General features: G+C 42.7%; 1 protein-coding gene across 1 annotated transcript; it reads right to left on the minus strand.

Moving 5' to 3' along the window:
• Positions 1–1787: 1787 nt before the first annotated feature.
• On the minus strand, positions 1788–26720 carry LOC117349630 (deleted in malignant brain tumors 1 protein-like). The gene is made up of 6 exons (XM_033923222.1): positions 26534–26720; positions 23315–23468; positions 21171–21388; positions 11420–11595; positions 6429–6817; positions 1788–3446 (listed from the first exon to the last, which is right to left on the minus strand). Exons 1-6 carry the CDS (start codon positions 26718–26720, stop codon positions 3170–3172), a joined length of 1401 nt encoding a protein of 466 aa, XP_033779113.1. The 3' UTR covers positions 1788–3169.
• Positions 26721–27121: the final 401 nt, after the last annotated feature.

The raw sequence follows: 27121 nt of genomic DNA on the forward strand, positions 1-27121 counted from the left end.
GATTCCTTAGCGTTTCATCATGATTTCTACTATTTATTTTTAATTGATTGATGAATGGAGACATGGTGGTGATATGAATTTATGAATTCATGAACTTATAAACTTATAATGTGAAGAGATTTAGTCCAATTGATTGTTTTTTATCATTCACTGATTTCTGATGATTTTTTTGTGATTGAGTTTTGTGATTGATATTTGTAGGGATTTCAAATACATCCTATATTCCCCCTCCCTTCCTTTTCTTCCCATGCTGGATGCACGTTTGCACTTTATAATTATATATTCATTTAATGCTATTAGTCAAATGTTTTGAAACAAGAGTAATCATGATGTACAGGGCAGGCTTTTTTAGACCTTCGGGTCTGGTGCTAGTCACCTATGAACACCTGCTTGGGGCTTTTGGTCATTCGTGGGGATAATTGAGCCCGTACTGAAATCCCCTTATTTATTTAATTATTGAAACTTGAGAGCTTAGTTTTGTATTGCAGGTGTCATCCTTGTATTGGGTACAAAAGGTTTTTTTTTAATCAATTTTCCAATTAGGTTTTTTTATCGCCAGCTGCTGCGGTAAAAGCTCCGAAGCTCTTAGGAAATCTATGGGTGTCGGAGATTTTACCGCAGTGACTAAAAAAACCCTAACGCGGCTTGATAAAAGGGGGCCTTAATTGGCAAAATACCCTTAATAGGCTCAATAATTGGAAAATAATAATAATAATAATTGTGTGATAGATGCCTATCTGATTCTATAAAAGATAGGTGCCTATCACATGGCGCTTTGCGGTGCCTAACATTTAAGTGGGCCTTTTTTGTGGGCAGAGCGTGATTTAGGCACTGCTGAGCGCAATTCTCCAAAAGCTTAGGCGCCTGAAATGTAGGCCTTTAAAACCCTGGCCTACATTTCAGACGCCTAAGTTTTTGCTCAGGTACCGCTAGCCGTGATTCTGTAAATGGCGCCTAAGTGGGATTGACATGCGGCCGGCCAATTTTGGCGTCATTTATAGAATCCGGCCCTTAGCTACTACATGCATTGTTGTTCATATCATTGATAGTAGAAGTACTAATAGTAACAGCAGCCTTGGTACTATAAGTTTTATTAGCATTATTGCTTATGGGACCAACGATGCTGGCAGTAACAGCATTAGCATTGCTCATAGTAAAAATAACAGTTATAGTAGCAATAGTCTCATTTTTAGTAGAGGAAGAATCAGTAATAGCCTTAGAAGTATAATTTGCAGGACTATTTATTACTAGGATTCGCAAAAGCAGTGGTAACAATAGTAGTAATAATTTTAGGCACATTCGTAATAACAGCAGTAATAGCATTGGCAAAATTCATAATACGAACAGTAGTACCGTGTTTCCCCAAAAATAAGACAGTATCTTATATTAATTTGGGGCCCAATGAAGGCAATAGGTCTTATTTTCAGGGTTTGCACATGATCATCTCTCCCTTCCTCTCCTTCACCCCAATTATTCCTCTTTCCTTTTTCTCCCCCACATGTTCAGCATCTTTCCTCCCCTCCCCAACACGCAGACGAACCTCTGCTGACCCTCCATCCTTCCCTCCCCGACGACCGTGAGCGAGCCCTACCTTCATCAAAAGCAGCGTTGGGCCGGCAGCACTCTAAACAGGCTGCTTCACCCTTGTCTGTTGGGGATTTCACTCTGCCGCGTCACTAATGATGTCATCAGTAACGCGGCAGAGTGAAATCCCCGACAGACAAGGCCGAAGCAGCCTGTTTAGAGTGCTGCCAGCCCGACGCTGCTTTCGATGAAGGTAGGGCTCGCTCGCGGTCAATGGGGAGGGAAGAATGGAGGGTCAGCAAGGGTTCGGCTGCAGGGCAGGGGCGGCGGCAGGAGGGGGGGTTTGAACAGTTGCTGCGGCAAATCACAGGACTAGGGCTTATTTTGGGGGTAAGGCTTATATTAAGACCTACCTCGAAAATGATGCCAGGGCTCATTTTCGGGGTAGATCTTATTTTCGGGGAAACACAGTAGTAATGATGACAGCATCAAAAATAATCAGGCCAATATTCAGTCGGCGGTGATCAGTACTTTTATGTCCACCACCTGGATGTTTAATGCCGGGCACCAGCACCGGATTTCTGGTTAAAGGTTAACCGCTAAAGCTTATGTGGTAAATTGCAATTTTGAACACTTACCCCATCCCCCCCTTTACAAAACCATAGCGTGAGTTTTAGTGACGGCCACTGTGGTAACAGCTCTGACGCTCATAGAACTCCTATAAATCGTGCTACAGTTTTGTAAAAATGGGGGGAGGGGGGGTTAGTCACATAAGCTTAATCGCTTAAAGATAGGACAGCTAGTTGGCGGCACAATTTCAGTCAAGAGCTCAATATTCATGTTTATTGTACAGCATTGTGTTTGTCTAGCATCCACGTGGGATCTCTACGTGGGTCGAGCAGCACTCTGACTTAATGGGGTGGGACAGTAGAGTGGGCAGACTTGATGGGCTATAGCCCTTTTCTGCCGTTATCTTTCTATGTTTCTATAGAAATAAGAAGTAGCAGTAACCATATAAGTACCAACTCTACCCCACCCTCAAGTTAGCTGGTTTCAGTTCAGGCCCTGAGGGCCAGAGTCTATAAATGGCGCGGTTGTGAATCAAACAAACTGGTGCCTTTTTTAGAATCACGCCTAGTGGTGTCTCAGCAAAACTTAGGTATCGCTAGGCATCCTAGACATAAGAACCGCTCCATTAGGCCAGCTTTTCACTCGCCTGATTTGGTGGCGCTGATGTCAGATGCCTAACGACGGCCTATGTCAACCATGCCTATTCTCCGTCCATAACCTTGCCAGAATATTACTACAATGAGTAGCAGTTTTAGTAGTAACTATAGTAGTAGCATTAATAGTATGAATTATTCTAGGGGTACCAGTGCTTTAGTAAGCTGTAAAATGAATGCACACATCTACTTTTCAGAACAATGTTACAATGACGGCTGAAGAGGAAGCAGAAATTTGAAATATGCAAATTCCATAACAATTAGGCGCTAATTTGCAGTAGCGTTGCTAGCCTCTGGAGACCTAAGCAAGTTGTCATTCCAACTCAAAAATATAGCAGCGCTCTGTTTGATGTACTCTATCTATTAAAGTAGCATGGTGCACGAGCGTGTACACTTTGCAAGCAATGTTTGAAATCTGGAACTCAAGGGTCTTTTTTGACCTCATCTTTAGCTTTCTTGACTTGAACAGGCCCCAAGGCAGCGCTCAGCTTCTTCACACAGGAACGGGTGTCTCTCTTGCCCCTCATTTGACAGCCCTGGTAACAGCGGGAGGAGTAATCCCATTTTCTGCAAACCACCATCCTGCAGTGCAGGAAAACCGATGGATGGTGTTTAACAAATGAGAAAGAATTAAACCGGAACTGGAGGATTTTGGAGGATGGGGACTCATAAGAGTAAAATGTTGAGTCTTTGACACATCTACAAAAAAAAAAGACAATGAAAAATAATGAAAACTAGCTTATTAAAGAGCACAAAAAAATTGCAACCAGTATTTTTGCTAGGCATATATGTATTTTAAAATGCAAATGTCTGATGCCATTAACCCAGTGTATCGCAAACTGTGTGTCGCACAAGATTTCAGGTGTACTACGAGACGCCGTGGAGGAGAAGAGGCGCCAGCACTGGATGACAGTGAGAGGCACGTCCCGCCGCCAGTGCCTCTCCGCCTCCCTGGCATCTCTCCGCGCCTCTTCTTTCTCAACATCCCCCACTGGCAGCTCAAGGCCTCATCTGGAGGGCCTCCGCGTATGAGCAGACGTTAACGTGATTATATCACGCATGCATGTGACATCATCAAGGCGACGTCCACCCACTTCTGGGTGCCCTTGAGCCACGGCCGCCAGTTTAGTGCGCCAAGGCTCGTAAATTTTGCAAGACACTGCATTAACCCCTTCAGTAACAGGATGCTTGTAATTGAACAAATTCTGACTGTTTTGCTAAGGTTTTAAAATGTTAAATTAATAAGCAATTCTAAATTTACTTCATTCTTTCTCTCTTTCTTTTTTATGACCACTATAAGAGCTTACAGTATGTAAAATAAAGTTATCTGAACTAAACTTATCCATAAACCAATTGGCTCAATATATTAGCCCAGCACCATAGCTCAAATGATTGTAGAAATAAATAAAGTTGTTTCAGTCAGAACACCTTAGGAACTAAACCCAGACAGTTAAAGAGTACTAATGTTGGACATTTAAAAAAAAACTTATTCTTGAAAGGTCACTGTGGATGAACATTCCCTGCAAAACGAGAGGGATTGCTTGTAAACCGCTTCAGACCTTATTGGGAGCTAGCGGTCTAGAAATATTGAGATTAAATTAGATTAGGCTGTTTCCTTTTCTATGCACACATGCGCACGACGTCATTATGTCAACATCTGTGCATGCTCGGAGGCTTTCCAGATACAGGCCCAAGCTCAGGAAAAATGAGTCGAGGTTTGTGTGGGGGAAGATAGAAGGAGAAGCACTGACACACAAGGAATTTTGCCATGGCACACAGTTTACAATTCACTGCTCTACGTAGATGCAGAAACTAGTGTATGAGGGACCACTGAAAAGTTCTCAGCCCAACCATCAAAGGTGTGGTAGTCTCCATCAAAAGCTATACACTTGATCCAGTGATTTTCCACTTTTTTTGGTTCCTTTGGAAAAATACAGAACGGAAAAAAGAGAAAATTGCTGGACTAAGTGTATTGCCCTCGATGGAAACTGCCCCATCTTTGTTGGTTGGGCTGAGAACTTTTCGGCAGCACCCTCATATGTCTTGTTGAAGATTTCCTGAAATTTACAGGTGTAACAGGTGTCACAGATGATATGAAAACTGAGTTTGTGAATAAATTAAAACTAAGTGATTATATATATTACAATTTGGGAACTCAGATGAGAGATCTGGTGAAAAAGTCTTGAGACATTGTATTTACAGATTTAAACGTTTAAATTGCTTTATTTGCACTTTTGCTATGCTAAGGAAGTTCAGAAGTTAACTTTGTGACTCTTAAGACAGGCAAATTTATGTACCATTGTTCATATACATCCATGGGATTTCAAGATAATGTTCTCAGAGGTTCTCAGAGGAAGCAGGAAACCTGGGTTTTACAGAGAAAATCTGTTCTTTATAGATTAGGAAACACAAAGCTAATTGGGAGTTCATGCTGAAGTTAGGATGTGTCTGCAGCATGCAGGCCTTATGATTGGTGACTGAAAAGGTCAAGTGAAACACTGCCACCTGCTGGGCTTAAAAAAACTTAACATTAGAATGGGCTTAACATTAAATTAAGGATTTAAATGTATAATTGACGTAAGGAAAGGAAGTCATGTGATCAATTGTGCCATTGTATTCCAGTTATTACAAATGACGTCACATAGGGTATAATCTGTTTGTCCTTGCTTTCTCCCTTTGGAGAGCACTGAAATTTTGATTGTATGTATTGGCTCTCCCCAGACATGTGAAGCATTAATAAACTTATTTGCTTATTACATGGCTTTTTCTCATGTCTGTTATTTGAATTCACAGAACGGAGTCTCTAGCCCAGTTATGCTGGGAGAGAGATTCCATTCTGGCAATTCTTTTGGCCCCAATGTTCAAGTCTTCCAGCCTGTCCAGCAGATAGGCCCCAGGTAGCGTCATAGCGTTTTCCTCACGTGGAAACAGTTTCTGCGGAGAATAACAAACATTCCACGTTCCAAATGATTTGACATCACCATAATGTTACAAGTATCAGGTGATGTTAATCTGCAGTGTTTTTTAAATGTTTAGACGTCATTACGTCAACACGTGATGACGTTGGAAGATTTAAGTCAGCAGGAACGCCGAAGGGCTATTTTACAATAGGTGATGAAGCTGGATAATTTACGCTGTGAGCTGGGCCGTTTTTTGTTTTTTTTTGGGCGGGGGTTTGCTTTGGGGGAACTTGTGTTTCAAAATATAAACAGTTTGTTTCTTCTCTTTTTTTCAGCAATTCAGTAGAAGCTTGTTTGCGAAACAGGGAGATTGTGGTAAGGAAATTGTGGTGATAGCGTGCAAGCGGTGAAGAGTGAATAGCCGTTTTTGCTTTTTTGCTCATGCTCCACTGTGCGGGTTTTTCCTGCTTCTACAGCCCAGTATTACGAAGACTACTATGAATCTTTTTCAGATAAGTGCGATGTTATTTTGATATACTTAGATGACGGTTGTAATAAGAAATGTATTTTTCCACTTATCTTGGAGTTTTTTGACCGAGGATGTGTCTGCCTGTCTCAATGTCACTATCTTGAGATAGGTTTGTCTAAATGGGAAGTTGGTTTTGGCGCCCCTATTAGACACCTTTTGGAGGTCTTTTCTCCAATTTTGTGTATGATTGTTTGTAGTGCTGGGTGGATGGTTGGATGTTTTTTTGTTGAAGACAGGTCTACATGAACTTACCCGTTCTTAATTAAAATATAAGTACTGGTTTTAAAGTCCAAGAAATTTGGAGATGCCACACAAGTATCCAAGAACAGCACCAGGTTTGGATCTGAGTTGTTCAGCTGAGCCTGGACATATAAGTCTTGGTTCAGATCCACATAATACGGCCAACTGGAGACAGGATTCATGAAGGATGAAGAGTTGTAGAAGGAGAAGCTCACATTGTAACGGCCATATTGTGTCTCTTGGATGTCAGCTGTATTATTGATTAAATAAAATAGACCAATCATGGTATTTTGGAAAAGCTTGCAGTGAATGTCCACATTCAGTTTTATTTGTCTTATGATGAGATTCAAAGATGAGTAAACCCGAAGTGTATTGGAATAAACTATAGTGCCGCCATCTATCTGAAGAAAAAATAAATAAATAAATTACAAAATTATCTATACAAAATAGCACCCAATATGTAGCTAATTTTCAGTTGCTAAGCTGGTGAGAAATGGATTTTATTTTTACATGTTGTGTAACATACTAGTTTTGAATGCAATCAGGCATGTTAAAGATCCACAGATACTTTGTACCCACAGACCAAGAAACTTATTTTCAAAAGGGAAAGCTGCATAGAGTTTTCCTTTCAATATAGGAGCCTATAGGGATTATTATGATAAAACTTTTTTTATTGGCAAATGGAATAACATCTCACAAGCATAGAATACAGACAAGGATTAGAAACATTTCCAAAAACAATCAAATGAGGACTATAGGGATTAATTGTGGGCTATGCATCCGTTCTTTCCACAGGTGCAAAATCTACATGAACATATATGAGGGAACGCTGAAACATTTTCAGCCCAACCAACCAACTTCCTAAATTCTGAGCGCTATTTTAGGGTTATCCTACTTCATTAAGTGCAAATTTGCAGAAATGAAATTCTACGTTTTGACCTTGTTTCAGATCATTGATTGAACCATATCCACGTCATTCCGGTTTGGGATGAGAACTTTTAAGCACCCCCTGGTAGTGTGAAGAGTTTCAGACTCTGGTAACCAGAGCTGAGATTGTGATGTCATAATGCCTCATTCGACCAATAAGAGCCAACCTCATCAGTGATGTCACAGTGGCTTGATTGTCCTATACTTGGCTCAATTTTATTACATACAAGGGGATGCTGAAAAGTTTTCAGCCCAATCAACTTCCTATATTCTGAGCGTTATTTTGCCACTGTTGCTGAAAACACTGTTATCTTCTTTTCTTAAGTGCAAATTTGCAGATCATTGATTGAACCATGTCCACGTCATTCTCTTCTTGGTATTTTTTTTTTTTTTTGGGGGGGGGGGGGTGGCAGGGTTCAAAATAAATTTCTCATGGACATTTCCCTTTTCAACCCTAATCTTGACCCTTTCCAGCATGGCTAATGCATATACTTTAACTAATTCAGATGGTCAGTTTTCAAATAGGCAATGCAGCCTGCAATAATTATCATTAATGTGACCAAGCAACAAAATAAATTAGCTTGCATGCACTAACTTTGCTGTACAGTAGGGTTTGGAGAGCATTCTTTTATGTGGTTTGCACATGGAGAGGCTTTTCAAAAGCTCGTCCAAGTCAGATTTGTGATGTCCAGCTCATAACGTCCAAAATTGACATCCATCTCAGGAGTAATTTCAAACAGGAAATACGACAGAAGGCAAACATCCTTGCACTGGGAACGTCCATAATGAACAACCATTTTATGTACTGGAATGTCCAAATTATGAATAGCAAAAAACCAAAAGCAAGGATATTTGGCAGCGTTCTTAGAAAAATGACCACACAGACATCCCGGCAGAGCAGAGGGACAACTTAATGGTCAAAGGCCACTTCATCTCTTTCATTTTAAATGGTGAGCCCTCCAGGAACTGGGAAATACCTTTTGTAACTGAATGTACACACTTCAGTAGCCTTCAGGTTTACATGTTCGTTATATACAGCTTCCCCCTTCTCACGTATATAAAGTGGGCGGAGTGAGGAGTAGTCCAGTTGTTAGCACAGTAGACATGTAAATCAAGGGATCCAGGTTCAAATCCCACTTCAGTTCTCTTGTTTTTTTTTCCTTTAAATTGAGTCCTCCAGGTACAGAAAAATACTTACTATATACATTTCAAACTAACAAACAATAGATATAAATATATATATTGTTTGTTAGATATATACACACAGACACACACATACACACACAGTATATATCTATTGTTTGTTAGTTATCTATTGTTTGTGTGTGTATGTTTGTGTGTGTGTATATATCTAACAAACAATATATATATATATATATATATATATATATATATATATATATTGTTTGTTAGTTTGAAATATATATAGTAAGTATTTTTCTGTACCTGGAGAACTCAATTTAAGGGAGTAAAAAAACAAGAGAACTGAAGTGGGATTTGAACCTGGATCCCTTGATTTACATGTCTACTGTGCTAACAACTGGACTACTCCTCACTCCGCCCACTTTATATACGTGAGAAGGGGGAAGCGGTTGGGAGAGGGCTCTGGGGAATGAGCTTTTCATAGATGGATGCAAAACCTGAATCTTTCGAATGAAATGAAAGAAAGATGAAATACCTTCCACAGAAATGACTAATATCTGGTGGAATTTGCTGTGCTTATATTTTAAATATGTGAAACTTTATGCTATACAGAGTGTCAATTTCAGGAAATTTAAGAAAATATGGGAATGTTTATTAAACTTCAGAGGGTAAAGGTGTATATTATGTTAGATACTATCTTTAGTATTATGTGACAACGTAGGACTATTATGTAAGATAATGTTTTTTTGTTTGTGGTTGTTATGTTATTATATTGTATTTATAGTGTTTATTTCTGTGTTTACAAATGTCATTAAAATATATATGACAAAAAAAGGCAACAATGAGAAATGTTCTGCTTCTTTTCCAATGGAACACGCCCCAATAAGGGCTAGATTTGGTTCATGGCACCTAAACAGGCAACGTTAAGATCGTCACTAAGCACTCAGGGTCGGACTGTGTGACCGAAACTAGTATCGGCTGGCACCTCCAAAAATGGCGCCAGTTAAATATAAGTGCCAGAAATGTAAGCCAGGGTTTTGAAGGCCTACATTTCTGGTGCCTATGTTTTCTGTGAATCGTGGTTACGGCAGCATCTAAGGATGCCTAAGGTCATTTCCAGCAATAGCCACGCCTTCTTTGACCTTAGGCAGTGGCATAGGAAGGGGGTGGCGCCTCCTCCCCTTTCCCACTCCTCCCCCCACCACGCATGAACCCCTTTCTAGGTTATCAGATTTTCCAAATGGAAAATCCGGACTCATGGTCACACCCCAGGCCCTCCCCATTCAGGCCGGCCATGCCCAGTTCCAACTCCCAGGCTTGCCCCCACTCCCCTCAACCTGCACAAGCAATGAGCGACATCGGGGCATTTGCATATGAGGTTCAGCATGGATGAGTGTAAAGTGATGCATGTCAGTAACAAAAATCTCATGCACAAATACAGGATGTCCAGGGCGATACTTGGAGAGACCTCCCAGGAAAGAGACTTGTGAGTTCTGATCGACAAGTCGATGAAGCCGTCCACGCAATGTGCAGCTGTGGCAAAAAGGGTGAACAGAATGCTAGGAATGATAAAGAAGGGGATCACGAACAGGTTGGAGAAGGTTATCATGCCGTTGTACCGGGCCAGGGTCCAGCACTGGTCGCCGTACATGAAGAAGGGCTCGGTACTACTTGAAAGGGTCCAGAAAAAAAGCGACTAAGATGGTTAAGGGGCTGGAGGAGTTGCCGTACAGCGAAAGATTAGAGAAACTGGGCCTCTTCTCCCTCGAACAGAGGAGATTGAGAGGGGACATGATCGAAACATTCAAAATAATGAAGGGAATAGACTTAGTAGATAGACACAGGTTGTTCACCCTCTCCATGGTAGAGAGAACGAGAGGGCACTCTCTAAAGTTAAAAGGGGACAGATTTTATATAAATGTAAGGAAGTTCTTCTTCACCCAGAGAGTCATGGAAAACTGGAACGCTCTTCCGTAGTCTGTCATAGGGGAAAACATCCTCCAGGGATTCAAGACAAAGTTGGACAAGTTCCTGCTAAACTGGAACATACGAAAGTGAGGCTGGACTTATTTAGAGCACTGGTCTTTGACCTAAGGGCCGCCGCGTGAGCAGACTGATGGGCACGATGGACCACTGGTCTGACCCAGCTGCGGCAATTCTTATGTTCTTATAAAAGTGAATCAGATGAACTTATCTCAATGTGAGGTCCAATGTAAGCCAGGACTCCGAGACGCTTCAAAACCAAAAGCTTGGATGTGGTGGGCTGGGCTGTTGCCCGTACATGGGTTGAAGTATTGAACGTTTTATACGTTTACCTGACTTTTCAATTCACACTGCCTCTGCTGCGCTGGGTGTTCTTCAGCTTTTTTGCTGCCACTTTTGTCTCGAGCTCTCAATAATTGAAGGTTCCTGAAGAAGGATTTTTATCCTAAACTGACGCTCAGTTGAACCATCTAAATTTTGAGCAACTTCTGACTCATTTGCAGCGTCCAGGCTTTTGGTTTTGAAGCGTCTCTGGGAGTCCTGGCTTACATTGCATCTCCCAATGAGATAAGTTCATCTGATTCACTTTTATGGCTGTGCAGTTTCTGTCTTTCAAATTGTGCTAGCGCAGTGTACACTTTTACATTAATTATTAGTGCGATTGCACTTTATTTTCACTTAATTTCTACAGTACACGTGGAGACTCTATGATGGTGTGGTGGGCTGGGCTGTTGGCCGTACACAGGTTGAAGTATTGAACGTTTTTCAATCCACACTTAGGTCTTCTCACAAAATTTAAGGTTTTGATATGCATTATATCTCCCGTGGCTGCACTCCACAATTTGGTAGACAGTGATATCAAAGAACTTTTTTGATTCACTTTATGCTGGTGTTCTCTATATATTTGGGTTCTGTTAACTTTGATATTATATGAACATGACACCTCTTACCTCTGTGACTGTGCCACAACTGTTGTAACTGGTGCTAAAAATCACATGGGTATTTGTGATTCGGGGTAAACAGTTGGGGTCATTCAAAGACAACTTCCAGTTAAAGTAACCAAGTGACTGCAGGTAGGCTCTGCTTACTGCTGCCGACATAGCATCACTGGAGCATGTGACTAAAACTAGAAAAGCAAAAAAAAAATCTATGTGTTATGATCAACATATTCACAAATGAAGTACAACAGCCTCTTAAGGTACAAAAAAAAAAAAAAAAGCTTTGCAAAAGAGTAATTCAACCTCTAAATTAGTTCACCAGAGAGCATCATTTCATGCCCAATACAGAGTACAAAGACAGGAATTCTGAATGTAATGCAAGGAGAAATTTTCCGGCTTATGCTAGAAACAGGATCAAATACAGGAAGGGGGAATAGATTCACTATTTGCAAAGGGCATGCTCGTTCAAAAAAGCATGCACTCTTTCAAACACTGTGCTTGAATGAACCATTGCCATGTGAGAACCACTGCACATGCATGCATAGTAACATAGTAAATGACGGCAGATAAAGACCCAAATGGTCCATCCAGTCTGCCGAAGCATACACTCTATAATTTAATTTAAATTGTTCTTTTTTCTCAGATAACCCAGAGCTCTGCCCGGTACAGTCCATCTACTGGAGTTTCCGTTAAAGCTCACTCCAGCTCATCTAAACCATCCCAGCCCATCCTCAACTGAATGGCCATATAAAGGACACAGACCATGCAAGTCTGCCCAGTACTGGCCTTAGTTCTTCAATATGTACCCATTATTTTCTGATTATAGATCCTCTGTGTTCATCCCATGCTATTTTGAACTCTTGTCACTATTTTCCTCTTCACCACCTCCCTTGGGAGTGCATTCCAGGCATCAACCACCCGAAGAATTTCCTAACATTACTCTTGAGTCTACCACCCCTGAACCTCAAATTATGCCCCCTGGGGCGGGGGTGGAGCTTACCTAAGATGGCGATCTGAATGTTTGCGGAGACGCCGTTGTTCTCGTGGTGGAATTTTCCTGAGGACTATGGTGAAAAGGAAGTCTAAGGTTCGGGTTTTTCCCGTTGAAGTAACAGCACCATTGGGTCCGATGGATTCCTTCGTGGAACATGGCTCGCGAACGCCACAACCGGAGGTATCCTCGGCTGGAGAGACCGCACAAGCTGAGGCGCGGGATCTCTCCTTTGAGGCAGTCATTCTTTCTCCGGATGAGCGTAGGCCGCCTTCCTGCCCCGTAGCAACGGAGGAGTCGTTTGCCGACTAACCCTGTATGGGGGAAGGAGGAGCCCTTAGGATCGCAGGAAGCGGCTGAGAGAACTCAGCAAGCTCTTGTACTCTCTTCAACTATTCAGGAGGCTGCAGGTACTTTGGGAGCCCATGAACTTTCCCAGATTTCTGAAGTGGTTACTGATACTTTGGTCACAACAGGGCATATTGGAACTGAGATTGTCCCCTTGCAAAGGCCTAAGGTAATTACAATGGAATCCATACGGGAGGCCATATCAAACATGCAAACTTCTCTGGGGAGTCAAATTCAACAGTTATCTTCACGCTGTACTACTGTTCTCTCAGAAAATCTGGAACTTAAAAATAAGGTATCAAGTCTGGAGAACAAAATGAGTGACATTGAGACTAAAGTAAAGACTTTGGAAGTACAAGCCCTGACTTGGGTTAAGGACAGTGCTAGCTTGCACTTTAAACAAGAAATGCTGGAAAATTCTATTAGGAGGAATAATCTTCGGATTATTAATTTTCCAAAAGTACAATCTACAACTGCCCTTATTATGTTTAAAAGATATCTGTCAGAAATTTTGAAAGTACCAGAAACCTCGTATCCACCTCTCTCAAAAATATATTACCTTTTAAAGAGAATTAAACCTCAAAATCCAAACCCAGATCAGCAGAATTTATCCGCTGATAGTTTGGATTTGACTCAGTTTTTAGAGAGATCGGATACTGAGATTCAGGTCCCAGCTACTTTAATAGTACAGTTTGCAAATTGATTCGGTCAGGGACTGGATGCTTAAGATGTTTTTTAAGCATAAAGATGTTCCGTTTATGACAAACATAATTAGGATGTACCCTGATGTATCTCGTCCAACCCAGATAAGAAGAAAACAGTTTTTGGTATTAAGACCTCAGGCTGTACAACTAGGGGCAACCTTTGTTCTAAGATACCTCTGTAAGTGTGTTATGATATTTGGAGGAAATAGATATGTATTTTATGGTCCACAACAGTTATCTAAGTTTATCTCAGATAGAGAGTCACCATGAGCTTCTTTGTTTTCAAGTTAGCTCAATGCAGATTGTTCAAGAGCAGTCAGATCGCCTCTTTATCAGTTTTTTCCTTAACTTCGTCTCCAATATATTGTGGACTAACAATGCTTTGTATAGTTTGATTTTCTTTAAGAATTTTGGAATGTGATCTATTTCAATGTATAGTGTATGTTTGCTTATTGACTTGTAACTATTGTCAATTATTAAAAATCAATAAATATTAAATTCATAAAAAAAAATTATGCCCCCTGGTTTTACCATTTTCCTTTCTCTGGAAAAGATTTTGTTCTATGTTAATACCTTTCAAGTATCTGAATGTCTGAATCATATCTCCCCTTTCCTCTAGGGCAGTGATTCCCAACCCTGTCCTGGAGGAACACCAGGCCAATCGGGTTTTCAGGCTAGCCCTAATGAATATGCATGAGAGAGATTTGCATATGATGGAAGTGATAGGCATGCAAATTTGCTTCATGCATATTCATTAGGGCTAGCCTGAAAACCCAATTGGCCTGGTGTTCCTCCAGGACAGGGTTGGGAACCACTGCTCTAGGGCACAGTTCTTCAACCGCCGGTCCGCGGACCGGTGGCGGTCCGCAGAAAATTTCTGCCGGTCCGCGCAGGGCCGGCGAGATCAAGTCGGCAGTTAAATTTCCTGCCGACTGCGGTTCCTCCTGACTGCGGTTCCTGCTGACTAATGTTCCTCCCAGCCTCAGGCGATCAAGACAGGCTGCAACGTCGGGGCCTTCCCTCTGTGAGTCTCGCCTGTTCGGAAACAGGAAGTTGAAACAAAATAGGCGAGACTCAGAGAGTGAAGGTCCCGACGTCGGCAGCGTGTCTTGATCGCCGCCCCTGCCGAGTTGCTGAAGAGGGCCGCGGGGAAGTTGCAATTAGACTGGAGAGAGCTTCAGATTCAGGTGCAGGTGGAGGGAGATGGTCAGCGTGTGTAAACAAGATCCTGGGGAGCCTTCATAGTGACTTCCTCCCCTCCCACCAGATCTCCTATTTGCCAGGGCAGTGATTTACCGGCAATTTCCTGCAGGCAAGTACCGAGAGCTGCTGGAAGGGGAGGAAGCCACTGTAAGAGGCTGGGAAGGTGCTGGAAAAGGGAGAGCTGTTACTGGACTTGAAGGAAGTTAGAAGGAGAGATGCTGCTGGGAGGGGAGGAGGGAAAGGGATGGGAAGAAAGTTAATGTTGGATAGAGGGAGGAGGGAAGAGAGAAGAAGGAGAGATGCTGCTGGGAGGGGAGGAGGGAAAGGGATGGGAAGAGAGTTAATGTTGGATAGAGGGAGGAGGGAAGGGAGAAGAAGGAGAGATGCTGCTGTGAGGGAGGAGGGAAAGGGATAGGAAGAGAGTTAATGTTGGATAGAGGGAGGAGGGAAGGGAGAAGGAAAAAAAGGAAGGAGGGTAGGGAGAAAGAAAAAAGGAAGGAAACAGCTGGCAGGGAGATTACAGGAGGGGAAGGGGGTCAGGATGGAATGGAGAGATCAGATGAAAGAAAGGGGAGAGAGAGGAATGAGAAAGTAGAGAGACATTGATTCTGGAAAGGGGGTCAGCAGAGAAATGAGAGAGGGATAAAGATGCTAGATCCGGTGTAGGAGAGATAAAAATGAAGAAGGCAGTGAAGCTGGAATGAATGATGTAAAAAGGAGAGAGGAGGATGGACAAGGAAGAGGGGCATAGAAAGAAGTCAGATACATATGGAAGGGGGAGAGGGCAGATGGTGGAAGGAAAAGAGTGAAAAGAAGATGAAAGCAGAAACCAGAGACAACAAAAGGTAGAAAAAAATAATTTTATTTCTATTTTGTCATTAGAATATATCAGATTTGAATTATATATCCTGCTAGAGACATAACTGGGGACTGCAGTATTCTGTTAGCATGATATTTCTATGTAGCATTCTATAATAACTTGGCTTGTTCAGTTTTCTTGATAGTAGAGGGGATATATGTGAAGGGGAGGGGAGACAGGGGTTTTGTTGGTCCGTGCTCTGTATATTTGTATTTATAAAATCACAATTGTTCAGAATATTGTTTCTTTTTATACTTTAATAAAATACGTTCAATATAAAATCATAATTGCGGCTTGTGCAGATGGGATCAGATGGTTTGCGGGGACCGAGCTCGCGGAGATGGGGCGTAAACGGGGTTTTTAAATTTTAGTCCTAGTAGTTTGCCGGTCCACAAAATAATTATTTTATTTCTGCCGGTCCACGGGTGCAAAAAGGTTGAAGAACACTGCTCTAGGGTACACATATTCAGGGCTTTCAGTCTCTATGCATACGTCTTTTGGTGCAAACCTCCTACCATTTTTGTCACCTTTCTTCAAGTCTTCTTATATCCTTTGCCAGATAGGGTCTCCATAATTGAACACAATACTCCAAGTGGGGCCTCACCAACGACCTGTACAGGGGCATCAATACCTTCTTTCTTCTACTGGTTACGCCTCTTTCTATATAGCCTAGAATCCTTCTGGTACCAGCCACCACCTTGTCACTCTGTTTCTTTGCCTTTAGATCTTCAGACACTATCACCCCAAGGTCCCTCTCCCCATCCATGCATAGCAGCCTCTCACCTCCCAGCACATATGGCTCCTTCCGATTTCTAATCTCCAAATACATTACTCTGAACTTCTTTGCATTGAATTTTAGTTGCCAGATAATAGACCATTCCTCTAATTTTTTGAGATCCTTTTTCATATTTTCCACTTCCTCCTTCGTGTCTACTATTGCTGCCCGATTCAGGAAAAAATATTTTGACTCAGCCTATCGAATCGATTTTTTGATTCAATTCGATTTTCCTGCACAATTGGGTGAACTAGAACGAATGCAGGTAGGGCTGGTCTCGGTTAGAGCACTGGTCTTTGACCTGGGGGCTGCCGCATGAGCAGACTATTGGGTGCGATGGACCACTGGTCTGACCCATCAGCGGCAACTCTTATGTTCTTAGAGTTTTGTGTGGCTACCCTCCCCTTTAGCTGTTATCCAAGTTTATTCAATATTTGATTAATCACTTATTTAACATTCTAAGCGATGTACATAGTATAATAATAAACATAAGTTAATAGAGGGAGACTGACAATTTAAAAAAAAAAAAACAACTTAAGACAAACATGGGATACAAAGGGAAAGGAGAAGGGAAAGAAATACAATTTTGAGAAGGTTAAAGAAAACATTTATGGTAAACAACATTAGGAAGGAAAAACGAAGGGAGGCAAGAGTGGTAAATATAATGAGATCTATAAAAAACTTTGGTCGGGTCGTACGTTCTGGTTATCTCAGCTGTCAAATGCATCTTTAAAAAGAAAGCATTTGAGCTTACTTTTAAATCTAATCAAATCTAATTCTTCTCGAATATTGATTGGAAGTAAATTCCAGGTTTGAGGTGCTGTGACGGAAAAGATTGAATTTCGCCGTGGATTTATAATTTTTAAAGAAGGAACTGTCAAAAGATGTTGATCAATAGATCTAAGCAATCTAAGTGGAGTATAGGGGATCAAAACTCTGTAAATAAAAGAGGGAGATTTACATAGAAGACTTTTAAAGACTAATAAGTTTAATTTGTAGGTTATTCGATGGGCTACAGGGAGCCAATGTGCTTCCCTGAGTAGCGGAGTAACGTGATCAAATTTTTTTGCTTTTTTTATGAATTTTATAGAAGCATTTTGTATGATCTGTAAACGATGGATTTCTTTTAAAGCAATACCTTTGAACAACACGTTACAATAATCAATTTTCGAAATTACCAAAGAATGAATTAAAATATTTATGGATTTAGGGGATAGAAATTTTGAAACTGAACGAATTTGCCATTTTATGATCGCTATTTCCCAGGTGGGCACCCACTTGAACATTAGAGATAATCTCCCCATTTGTGAGTACAAGATCCAGTATCGCTTTTTCCCTTGTGGGCTCCGTCACCATTTGTCTGAGCAGAGCCTCTTGAAAGGCTTCCCCAATCTCCCTACTTCTTTCCAATTCCGCAGATGGAACTTTCCAGTCGGCATCCGGTAGATTAAAATCACCCAACAGCAGCACCTCCTCTTTCTTTCCAAACTTTTCTAAATCTGCAATCAGATCTTTATCAATTTGTTGTGTTTGAGTTGGAGGTCTGTAGACTACATCCACGTAGATAGAAGTTCAATCTTCTTTTTTCATAGCGATTCATATCACTTTGTCCTCTCCCCAAGTCTCCTGCATTTCAGTCGCTTGGATATCGATATTTACATAGAGAGCTACCCCTCCACCTTTTTCACCATCTCTGTCCTTCCTAAAAAGATTATATCCCGGTATGTTTGCATCCAATCTATGCATTAGCATTAGCATTGTCCTCCTTGAGACTGACCAGAACCTCACCAACCTCCATGAAAACATTACAGCTTGCATAATGAGACTCCGTGCCTGGTCCCTCTCGGTACAGATGAAACTAAACGAATCTAAAACAAAACTACTCTGGCTCAGCCCAAAATTCGAACACCTGCCCACACTTTTCACACTACCCACAGGCGATACACTACAGCTCGAGTTCTCATGCAAGGTCCTTGGTATCACTATCGATTCCTCTCTCTCCCTCAATGACCACCTCAACTCCTTGGCAAAATCATGCTTTTTCAGCCTTCACATGCTGAGGAAAGCTAGATCCTACTTCAGCCAACAACACTTTGCCATCCTTGTCCAATCCATCATCCTCTCCAAACTAGATTACTGCAATGCCATCTACTTAAATCTATCAAAAAAAAGTATTCTAAGACTCCAGCTAATCCAGAATACTGCAGCCAAACTGATCTTCTCAAAACGCAAGTCTGACCATGCCTCCCCACTCCTTGCCAAACTTCATTGGCTCCCAATAATCTCCAGAATCCATTTCAAATGTTCCTGCCTGGCTTTCAAGATCATTCACGGAATCCTGCCTCCTCTTATCCCACTGTCTTTCAACTCCTCCAGAACTGCCCAAAGGCTTAAATAGCCTTTCCCTCTCTACGCGGCATCCACTATTCAGGCAAACTGGGAAAATCTCTTCTCTTCAAAATCACAGGTCTTTGGAACGACCTCACCACCCCGCTGCGGAACCTGAGCTCCCTACAGTTATTCCGCAAACAACTGAAAACCTGGCTTTTCAGCAAATTGTAGCTCTATCCTTCCCCCCTTTCTCTCCCTCCTTCTACACATAAGTTCATGTAACCCTTTTTCTTCTTCTCTACCCACTATTTTAAGTTCTTGTAAACCGTGTTGAGCTCCATTCTCATGGAGATGATGCGGTATATAAACTTAAGGTTTAGATTAGATTAGCACAATCTTTCTGAAAGAGAACAGACTGCAAGGAGACTACAACAGGTGGCAGCACAAACCCTGGTGTGGCTCCCAAAGGAGAAGACCCTACAAAGCAAAACAGTTCTCTGGTTTAGTAATTTAAAAAATACAAAATGCTTCAGATTATTGCAATATCTTTAATCCACAGTTCAGGCAAACGAACATCCACAGGCTTTTCTGCGCCGACTGCTACTTAATATCGATGGTTCCATAGTGAAAAACACAACAAAACTTTTTCACTGGCTTTTACCCAACAAGCAAACAGTTCACGGTACCCAGTTTGCATTCCCAAAACAAACTCAAGTACTTCCCCAGGTAAGTAACACCAAGTTCAGAATAACGTCCTGGGCAGCTCCATACTGCTGCAATCAAGGAAGAAAAAAAACACTTTTACTCCTCTTCCTAGAGACCTGGGCTTTAAGTAACTCAGTCCTGCTCTTCACCAGGCTCTTGTAGTTTCAAAAGAAAAAAAAATCCCTGTAGAATCACAGTTCCACACTGTTGCCTCTCTAGGCCATAGCAACTCTCCAGTTCCTAGAACTGGGACAGAATTGCTGGGTTCACTTTACTAACAGCTTTTAACAAGCACCTACAAAATTCCCTATCCGAGATATTCTGTGAACCCTCCCCATAGTTCTTGAAGTCACTCTGTTACCATAATCCTCCTCTGTCTCAATGCAACAACCAAAACAAAAAAACAACACACCAGCTTTCCTAGAGCTCAGTCCCAGCTGGTATACAGCAACTCAATCAGGGCTGTGCACAATCCTAGCCCTGCTCCAGCCCAGCCCCCACTGCTGTGCAACAACAACAAAAAAAAGAAACTTCCTGTATGCAATTCTTGGTAGCTACTTCCTTTAGCCAACTGTCCCAACAGCAAAATATCCAAGAAGAAAAAAGGCAAAAATAAATTACTGGCTGTTTCAAGCTGTTAAAGCCACTCCCTAGCTTATGTGGCTGGGGCACAGGTTTGTATGCTCTCTAGCTCCCTCTCAGTTCAGTAGGTGTGTAGCAGCTCCTGACCAGCCCTGGCTCTAAAGTGGATTCTGGGTCAGAGTCAAGCTCATTTCCTTCTGAATAGGCAGCCCTGACTTCTGCAGCCTCTGAGGCTCTATATTTAGTGTGTTTCCTGCCTCTGGGAACTGGTTTAACACGGGACTTAACCATGACAGGTTCATCCCTAGGGATGGAAATGTCACACAGTCAGAGTTATTTTAAATGCAGATCGTAACTGGCTACACTATCCTCTGATAGTGGCCATGTCTGGGCACCAGTACTGAATACTGGGGATAACTCTGGTTGGCCTGGCCACTTGGAACTTATGCAGGCCCTGCTGAAATTCTGCCAGGGCCACATAGGAGTTATATAGACCCTGAATGAATAGCAGGCTGTGGCCTGTGCAACCTTTTTATGTTTAAGTTCCACTTCCTGTGTCTCATCTTGCCCCCCACCCCCTCCAACAATGATCCCTCACTTATCTTATTCAGGGCCTGGTTGAATATTCCTGGAGCCCACATAAGCTCTGGCTCTTACCCAGCACCACCCCCTGGCCTGTGCTTAGTGGCCCTTTTTTTTTTTTTTGGGGGGGGGGGGCTGGTCAGGGTCGATATTCAGTAATTCTGCCTACCTTAGTGCCACTGAATGTTGGCCGAGGATAATCATATTTTTTCCAGGAAACCACAGGCACATGACCCACTCCATTCTGCATCCAGCCCCACCCAATTCTACCAGTTCTACCCCACACCTGGAGAGCCTCTGAGCGTGCGCAGATGTAATGCAATGGCTTCACATGCACGCATGTGACCTCATCGCGTCACACCCATGCGTGCTCAGAAGCCCTCCAGATGTGGCCGAGAGCTTGAAATCCCAGACAAACTGCTGATTGTCAAGAATCCATCCAGACACCCAAACAGTCCTCTGAAAAGAGGACATGCCCAGGTAAATCCAGACTTCTGGTAACCCTACCCCCGGTAGTGCAGTTAGATTGTGAGCCTGCAGGAACTAATAGCGGGAAATCCTAAGACCACCTGATTACCATTCAATGTATTGCAAATCGTTTTATGTGAATCTCTTCATGAAGAAGGTGGTAAATAAATTGCATCCCTTATTATTTATTAGTTAGTTTGGAAAATTCTTCTTACCAGACTTATTGAAAGGTGGCGCAATATGGCGAAAGAAAGCATAGAATCCAACGTCTGTGACATCACTATCACTGGAGAAGAGAACAGTTATAAAGTTTGAAGAGGAGATGAACGTGGAGTTTGATGCCTGGCAGATTTTCCGCTGTGGAGTTGATGGTTGGAGAGGTCCATCATAGATTTGAATGAAGTCATTTAAACAGTTGCTGGAATTCTCCAGTCTGTGAAGAAGATGAAAGGGACACTGTTACGATATGACAAAATGAGACTCTGAAAATCTTCTGAATAAACATAAACATGGCAGACTTGCAGAGGTGAGACAACTGCCCCACTAGGGGAAGCAGTGCTTGGGTAGTGGCCTACACTACACCTATTGCTATTTGCATGCTGTTTTCTATGGGAAACGTGCAGAAAAGAGGGATAGATACTGTATTTGAGTTTAACATGTACCAGGCAGGCTGCATATCATGCAATTTATGATCAGTAGGTACCTAGGGAAACGGTATCTACCACGTGCAATTCAAAGTTAAGCACCATTTATAGAATTGCTCCTAGTGGCATCTAACTCAAGTTAGGCACCAGTAGGCATCAAAAACTTAGGTACCGGTATATTACGCCAGGGTTTTATTGGCCTAAAATACCAAGGCCTAAGATAGACATCTACTGTTGCCTAATTGAATCCATGCTTAAAATCTGCCCCTAACCATGCCTACTTTTGGGTAGGCGTCTCAGTGTATACGCCTACTGAGTTAGACACCTACACCCCCCTCAAAATTTTTAATTGTGTTATTTTTTTTTTTATGTAATTGTCCAACTGAACCAATGTTGACTGAACCAATACCATGGGCTGGGGTGCTAAATGCTTCGACACTGCGTTGACATACATAGGAATTCTATGAGCTTCAGAGCAGCATAGGAACACTTAATGCTCCGGGCCACAATAGAAATCTCTATTGAAGCTTAGTAAAAGGGGTTGGGGGGGGGTAAGTTAGGTGCCTACATCGGCTAAACACACCAGTCTAGGCAATTAATAGACAGCACTTTTTATAGAATCAGGACCATTGTGTAAGGTGTCAGGTCAAAAGCGCGCCGGGACAAAGGCGCGCCCAGACAATTGAGCGTAGCGTGCGCCGCCGCGCCGCTCTAAATTACTGTTTTTAGGGCTCCGACGGGGGTGTGTGGGGGGAACCCCCCCACTTTACTTAATAGACATCGTGCTGCATTGTGGGGGGCGTTGTGGAGGGTGTGGGGGGTTGTAACCCCCCACATTTTACTGAAAACTTCACTTTTTCCCTGTTTTTAGGGAAAAAGTTCAGTTTACAGTAAAATGTGGAGGGTTACAACCCCCCAAACCCCCCATAACGCCGGTGCGATGTCTATTAAGTAAACTGGGGGGGGTTCCCCAACAAAAACCCCCGTCGGAGCCCCTAAAAACTGTAATTTAGAGCAGCGCAGTGGCGCACGCTGCGCTCAATTGTCGGCGCGCGCTTTTGTCTTTTGCGCCGTTGTCTATGAACCTTGTGTAATGGACACCTGGAATGCGCTTCCAGAGGACGTAATAGGGCAGAGTACGGTACTGGGGTTCAAGAAAGGATTGGACAATTTCCTGTTGGAAAAGGGGATAGAGGGGTATAGATAGAGGATTACAGTTCAGGTCCTGGACCTGATGGGCCGCCGCGTGTGCGGACTGCTGGGCACGATGGACCTCTGGTCTGACCCAGCGGAGGCACTGCTTATGTTCTTATGTTCAGAAACAATTCAAACAAACATTTAAAACAATTCAGCACTGACACCTGATATACAAATATTATAAAGGAGAGATTTAGAAAATGTAACTTACAGAATTTAATATATTCTTATATTTATAATTTTTATCATGACTTCATATTCTACATATGGAGCTTTTTTTAGTCTTTGTTACACTTCGTTCTGTATTTCTCTACTTAGTTATATCACTTGAATCTGTGAAAGACAGCAGGAGTGAAAGTAACTCGCAGTAAATATGAAACAGGGCAGCCGATCTGTTGAAATCTAAGGTGGGAAAATGAAAGCGAGTGCCAGCAAAGGAGTCGGGTTCTCGGAGAACAGTCATCTCTTTGTGAATCGCTGGTGTCTCAGGGAGGGTGGAAAAACTCAGTCTCACTCACCGCAAATTGAAAAAAATGAGCTCAATGCGATAATTGTTCAAGACTTCTATCTCCCAGACACATCGGGCATTGTTGGGGTAATGACTGGGGTAAAAGGGGCTGGTGAAGTGTCCTGACATTCTCAGGAAACCCCCGCAGGTGTAGTTTGTTGGTGCTGAGGAAAAATAAAAAGTGGAGATTAGAATATGCAAAAAACATTCACTCTAATTATCATATAACTCCCATTAGGGCACTATGGCCCAGATTCTCATAAAGGTGTCCCAAAGTTAGTAGGTGTCCTACCACCATCTAACTAACCAATTGGAATGTACATTAAAAAAAAAAAAAAAAAAAAAATCAATGTGGCAAACGGCGCCTACATTGAAGGCATTATTTGCATGCCTGAGGCCGGTGTGGGCATGGTTTACACTGGAAGTGGCCTTAGATGTCCTTAGGCAACCCTAGGCGCAAGACAGGCGCCTTAAATGTAGGCCTGTAACATGCTGGTTTTAAAAACAGCTGCAAGTCTATTAACAGCGCTGATATGTGATTGACACATGATCGGCAGCTGCTTTTAGGCAGCCACTGATACTGGCGCCGTGTATTCAATCCGGGCCTATATGTAAATGTAGCCATTCATAACATTTTGATTAATTCCTCTTGCTCTTTTTAGCCTTCCAGATCAATCACAGCCTACCTTACTAGGCTCAAGCATTGCATATCATCAGTTGAAGTCATAAGCAGCGGAACACTTTTTTGTTTGAGGGGGCCTGCAAGCTCCACCCAGACCCTGCCCAAGTTCCACCCCAGACCCCGCCCCCATAATAGTACTAATTGTAATACCATTTTTCCATTCATTTTTTCATATATACACACAATATAATCTTATTAACAATACATAATGGTTAGCCACAAAATTAAACTACACAAAGCACACTCTATGTTTCTCAACATTCATTAAGAACATAAGAACATAAGCAGTGCCTCTGCTGGGTCAGACCAGGGGTCCATCGCGCTCAGCAGGCCGCTCACGCGGCGACCCATCAGTTCCAGGACCTGTATAGTAATCCTCTATCTATACCCTTCAATCCCCTTGTCCTTCAGGAAAGCATCCAATCCCTTCTTGAAACCCAATAGCGTACTCTGTCCTATCACACCCTCACACACTACCACCACCTGGCCTTGGTCACACATGCAGAACACAGATAACCCCTATGCAAATACAGGACCAGAAACTAAAGTACTAATATATACAAACCAAACCCTAAGATGCAAGACTCTGCATGCAGTACAACCCCCAGAGAAATAGAAACAAATACATTTCTTCCTGAACAGTGCAAAATATAGACAGCAGATGTAATTTCTCAAAACTGATACAATTCAATCACTAAATTCAAGTTTATTTAAAATTTGTTTAATCGCCCTATCATATATTCAGGGCGATGTACAGTTCTAAAAATAATTTATAATAATACAAAGGGGAACAAAGTGTTCATATAGCAAATACATGACTTTCAAAACAGACGGGACTATTGGGTAAATAGGAAAGAAATACAATAATTGGAGACAGATGCAATAATCAAGGAGAATTCCAAGAGGAGGGATTTTTGTTTGATTTTTTTATTTCTTTTTGTTTGTTTTCCTCTACCTTTGTTGTCTGGTGATTTTGGTTTTCAAACTATCTTTCCTAGTCTCTGGCTGCACTTTCTTCTGTCTGTGCTCTTAACTATACATCCAGGGCCACCTTATCCATTTGCTGTTTTTCTCTCCTTCACTTTCTGCCATACATCCATCTTTAGCATTAACTTTTAACATTCAACTTTCTTCCGTTTTTCTGCTTTCTTCTCAAAATCTACTTTTCCATGCCTTCCCTTCCCATCTATCTATGTGTACCATCTCCTCCCTCTTTCTTCTCCCCTATTCCCATCTATCCATAAGGAACACTTCAGTTTTATTACCCAACCCCACTGTTTCATCCCTTGTTTTGTCTCTTTTCTTAAGCTATGAAGATATAACTTTACCCCTTTATCCTTCACATTTTGTGTGTCTTAAAATTGCTAGTTCTAAGTTTTTTGTGTTTTTTCTTCTTTTGTTTACTTATTGAAACCTGTTTTATGAAGTTGTAAATCGCTTAGTAATTTGAATAAGTGATTCATCAAATATAAATAAAAACTTGAAACTTTTTATCTCTTCCCTGTCACACCCATTGCTGTGCACCATCTCCTCCCTCTGTCTCCCCCTTCCCCTCCATCCCTATGCACCATCTCATCCCTCTCCCATGGTCAGACATCTCTGTCTTCCCCCTTCCTCCCTCAAATGGTCTGGCATCTTTCTCCTCTCCTTCCCATAGCCTGGAATCTCTCTCCTCTCCCATGGTCTGGCATCTCTCTCTCCTTCTTCTTCCTAATGTCTAACATCTCTCTCCTCTCTTTTTTGCGGTCTAGCATTTCTCTCTCTCCCTCCTTCCCTTCCATTCTGTGGTCTGGCATCTCTCTCTCTCCTTCCCATTACAGTGGATTGACATCTCTCCCTTCTTTGGGACATCTCTCATCCCTCCCATTGTAACATTTCTCCCTTCCTCCTCTTCACCACTATCATGTCCAATAATTCTCTCTCTTTCTTCCTTTCCCCATATATATCATCTTTCTTTCCCTCTCATGCCACACACCTATGTCCAACAATTCTCCATTCCTTTTCACTCCCCCAACAGCATTTCTTTCTCGCCCTTCCCATTACTCCATCTTTGCAGCATCTCACTTTTCCTCCTTTTCTAACCCCCAGCCCTTGCATTTGTCCTTCCCAACCCTCTCCCAGTATGTACAGTCTTTCCCAAACTCCTGAGCATCTGTCCTCCCTGCCTTCCCAACTCCCTACCCCCCGCACCCAGCCTCTTCCTGCCAGGCTCTGCACCCAGCTCCTTCCCTCCCTCCCCCGTAAGGCACTAGCCACATTCCCTCCTTCTCCCCCCAGTCAGACTCTGCACCGAGCCCCCTTCCTTTCCTCCCCCTCCCCTGTCAGACTCTGTACCCATCCCCCTCCCCCTATCAGGTTCTGCACCCAGCCCCCACCCTGTCAAGTTCTCCATCCAGCCCCCCTTCCCTCCCTCGTCAGACTCTGCACCCAGCCACCCCCTTGTCAGATTCTGCACAGAGGCCCTCTATCAGACTCTACACCCTCCCTCCCTCGCACCCAGCCCCCTTCCCTTGCTCGCTCGCTCTGCACTCTGCTCCGTCCTTCTACCTCCTTTGGCCTGGTGGTCCAGAGGTTCAGTGGGCAGGAGTGAACTTTCCGACTCCTGTCCCACTGCTAATCTGGCCAGTTGCAGCTGGTTTCTTCTGTCACTGAGCAGCAATGAGCGGGAGCACACTTTGACACTCCTGTGCTCAGCAAATTCTTTAATTGGCTCCGATGAATTCTTGCAATTCATGAGAATTTGCGGGAGTCAGTCAAGGAAGCCATTGAGTGCTGAGCAAGAGGGTCAAAGTGTGATCCCTCTCATTGCCGCTCAGTGGCAGAGGAGACCATCTGCGATTGGCTGGGTTAGCAGTGGGACAAGGGCTGGAAAGCTTGCTCCTGCCTGCTGCACCTCTGGACCACCAGGGATGATGAAAGTGGCAATTTTTTGGGAGGCCACGGCCCCTGTGGTCCCCCCTGCTCCGCCACCTATGGTTGCAGTTATCTAGGGTCCTTACTTCACTTTTCTTAAAAGCTTAAAAGGGCTTACTGTGGGACGTGCTCAGATGTCCTGTGATAGGGTTAACAGACACCCAGGTTTCCCCGGAAATACCCTCCTTTTGAGGACATGTCGGGGCTTCCGGAAGGCTTTTT

Source organism: Geotrypetes seraphini, chromosome 16 (assembly GCF_902459505.1).
Source record: "Geotrypetes seraphini chromosome 16, aGeoSer1.1, whole genome shotgun sequence".
Classification (NCBI taxonomy): Eukaryota; Metazoa; Chordata; class Amphibia; order Gymnophiona; family Dermophiidae; genus Geotrypetes; species Geotrypetes seraphini.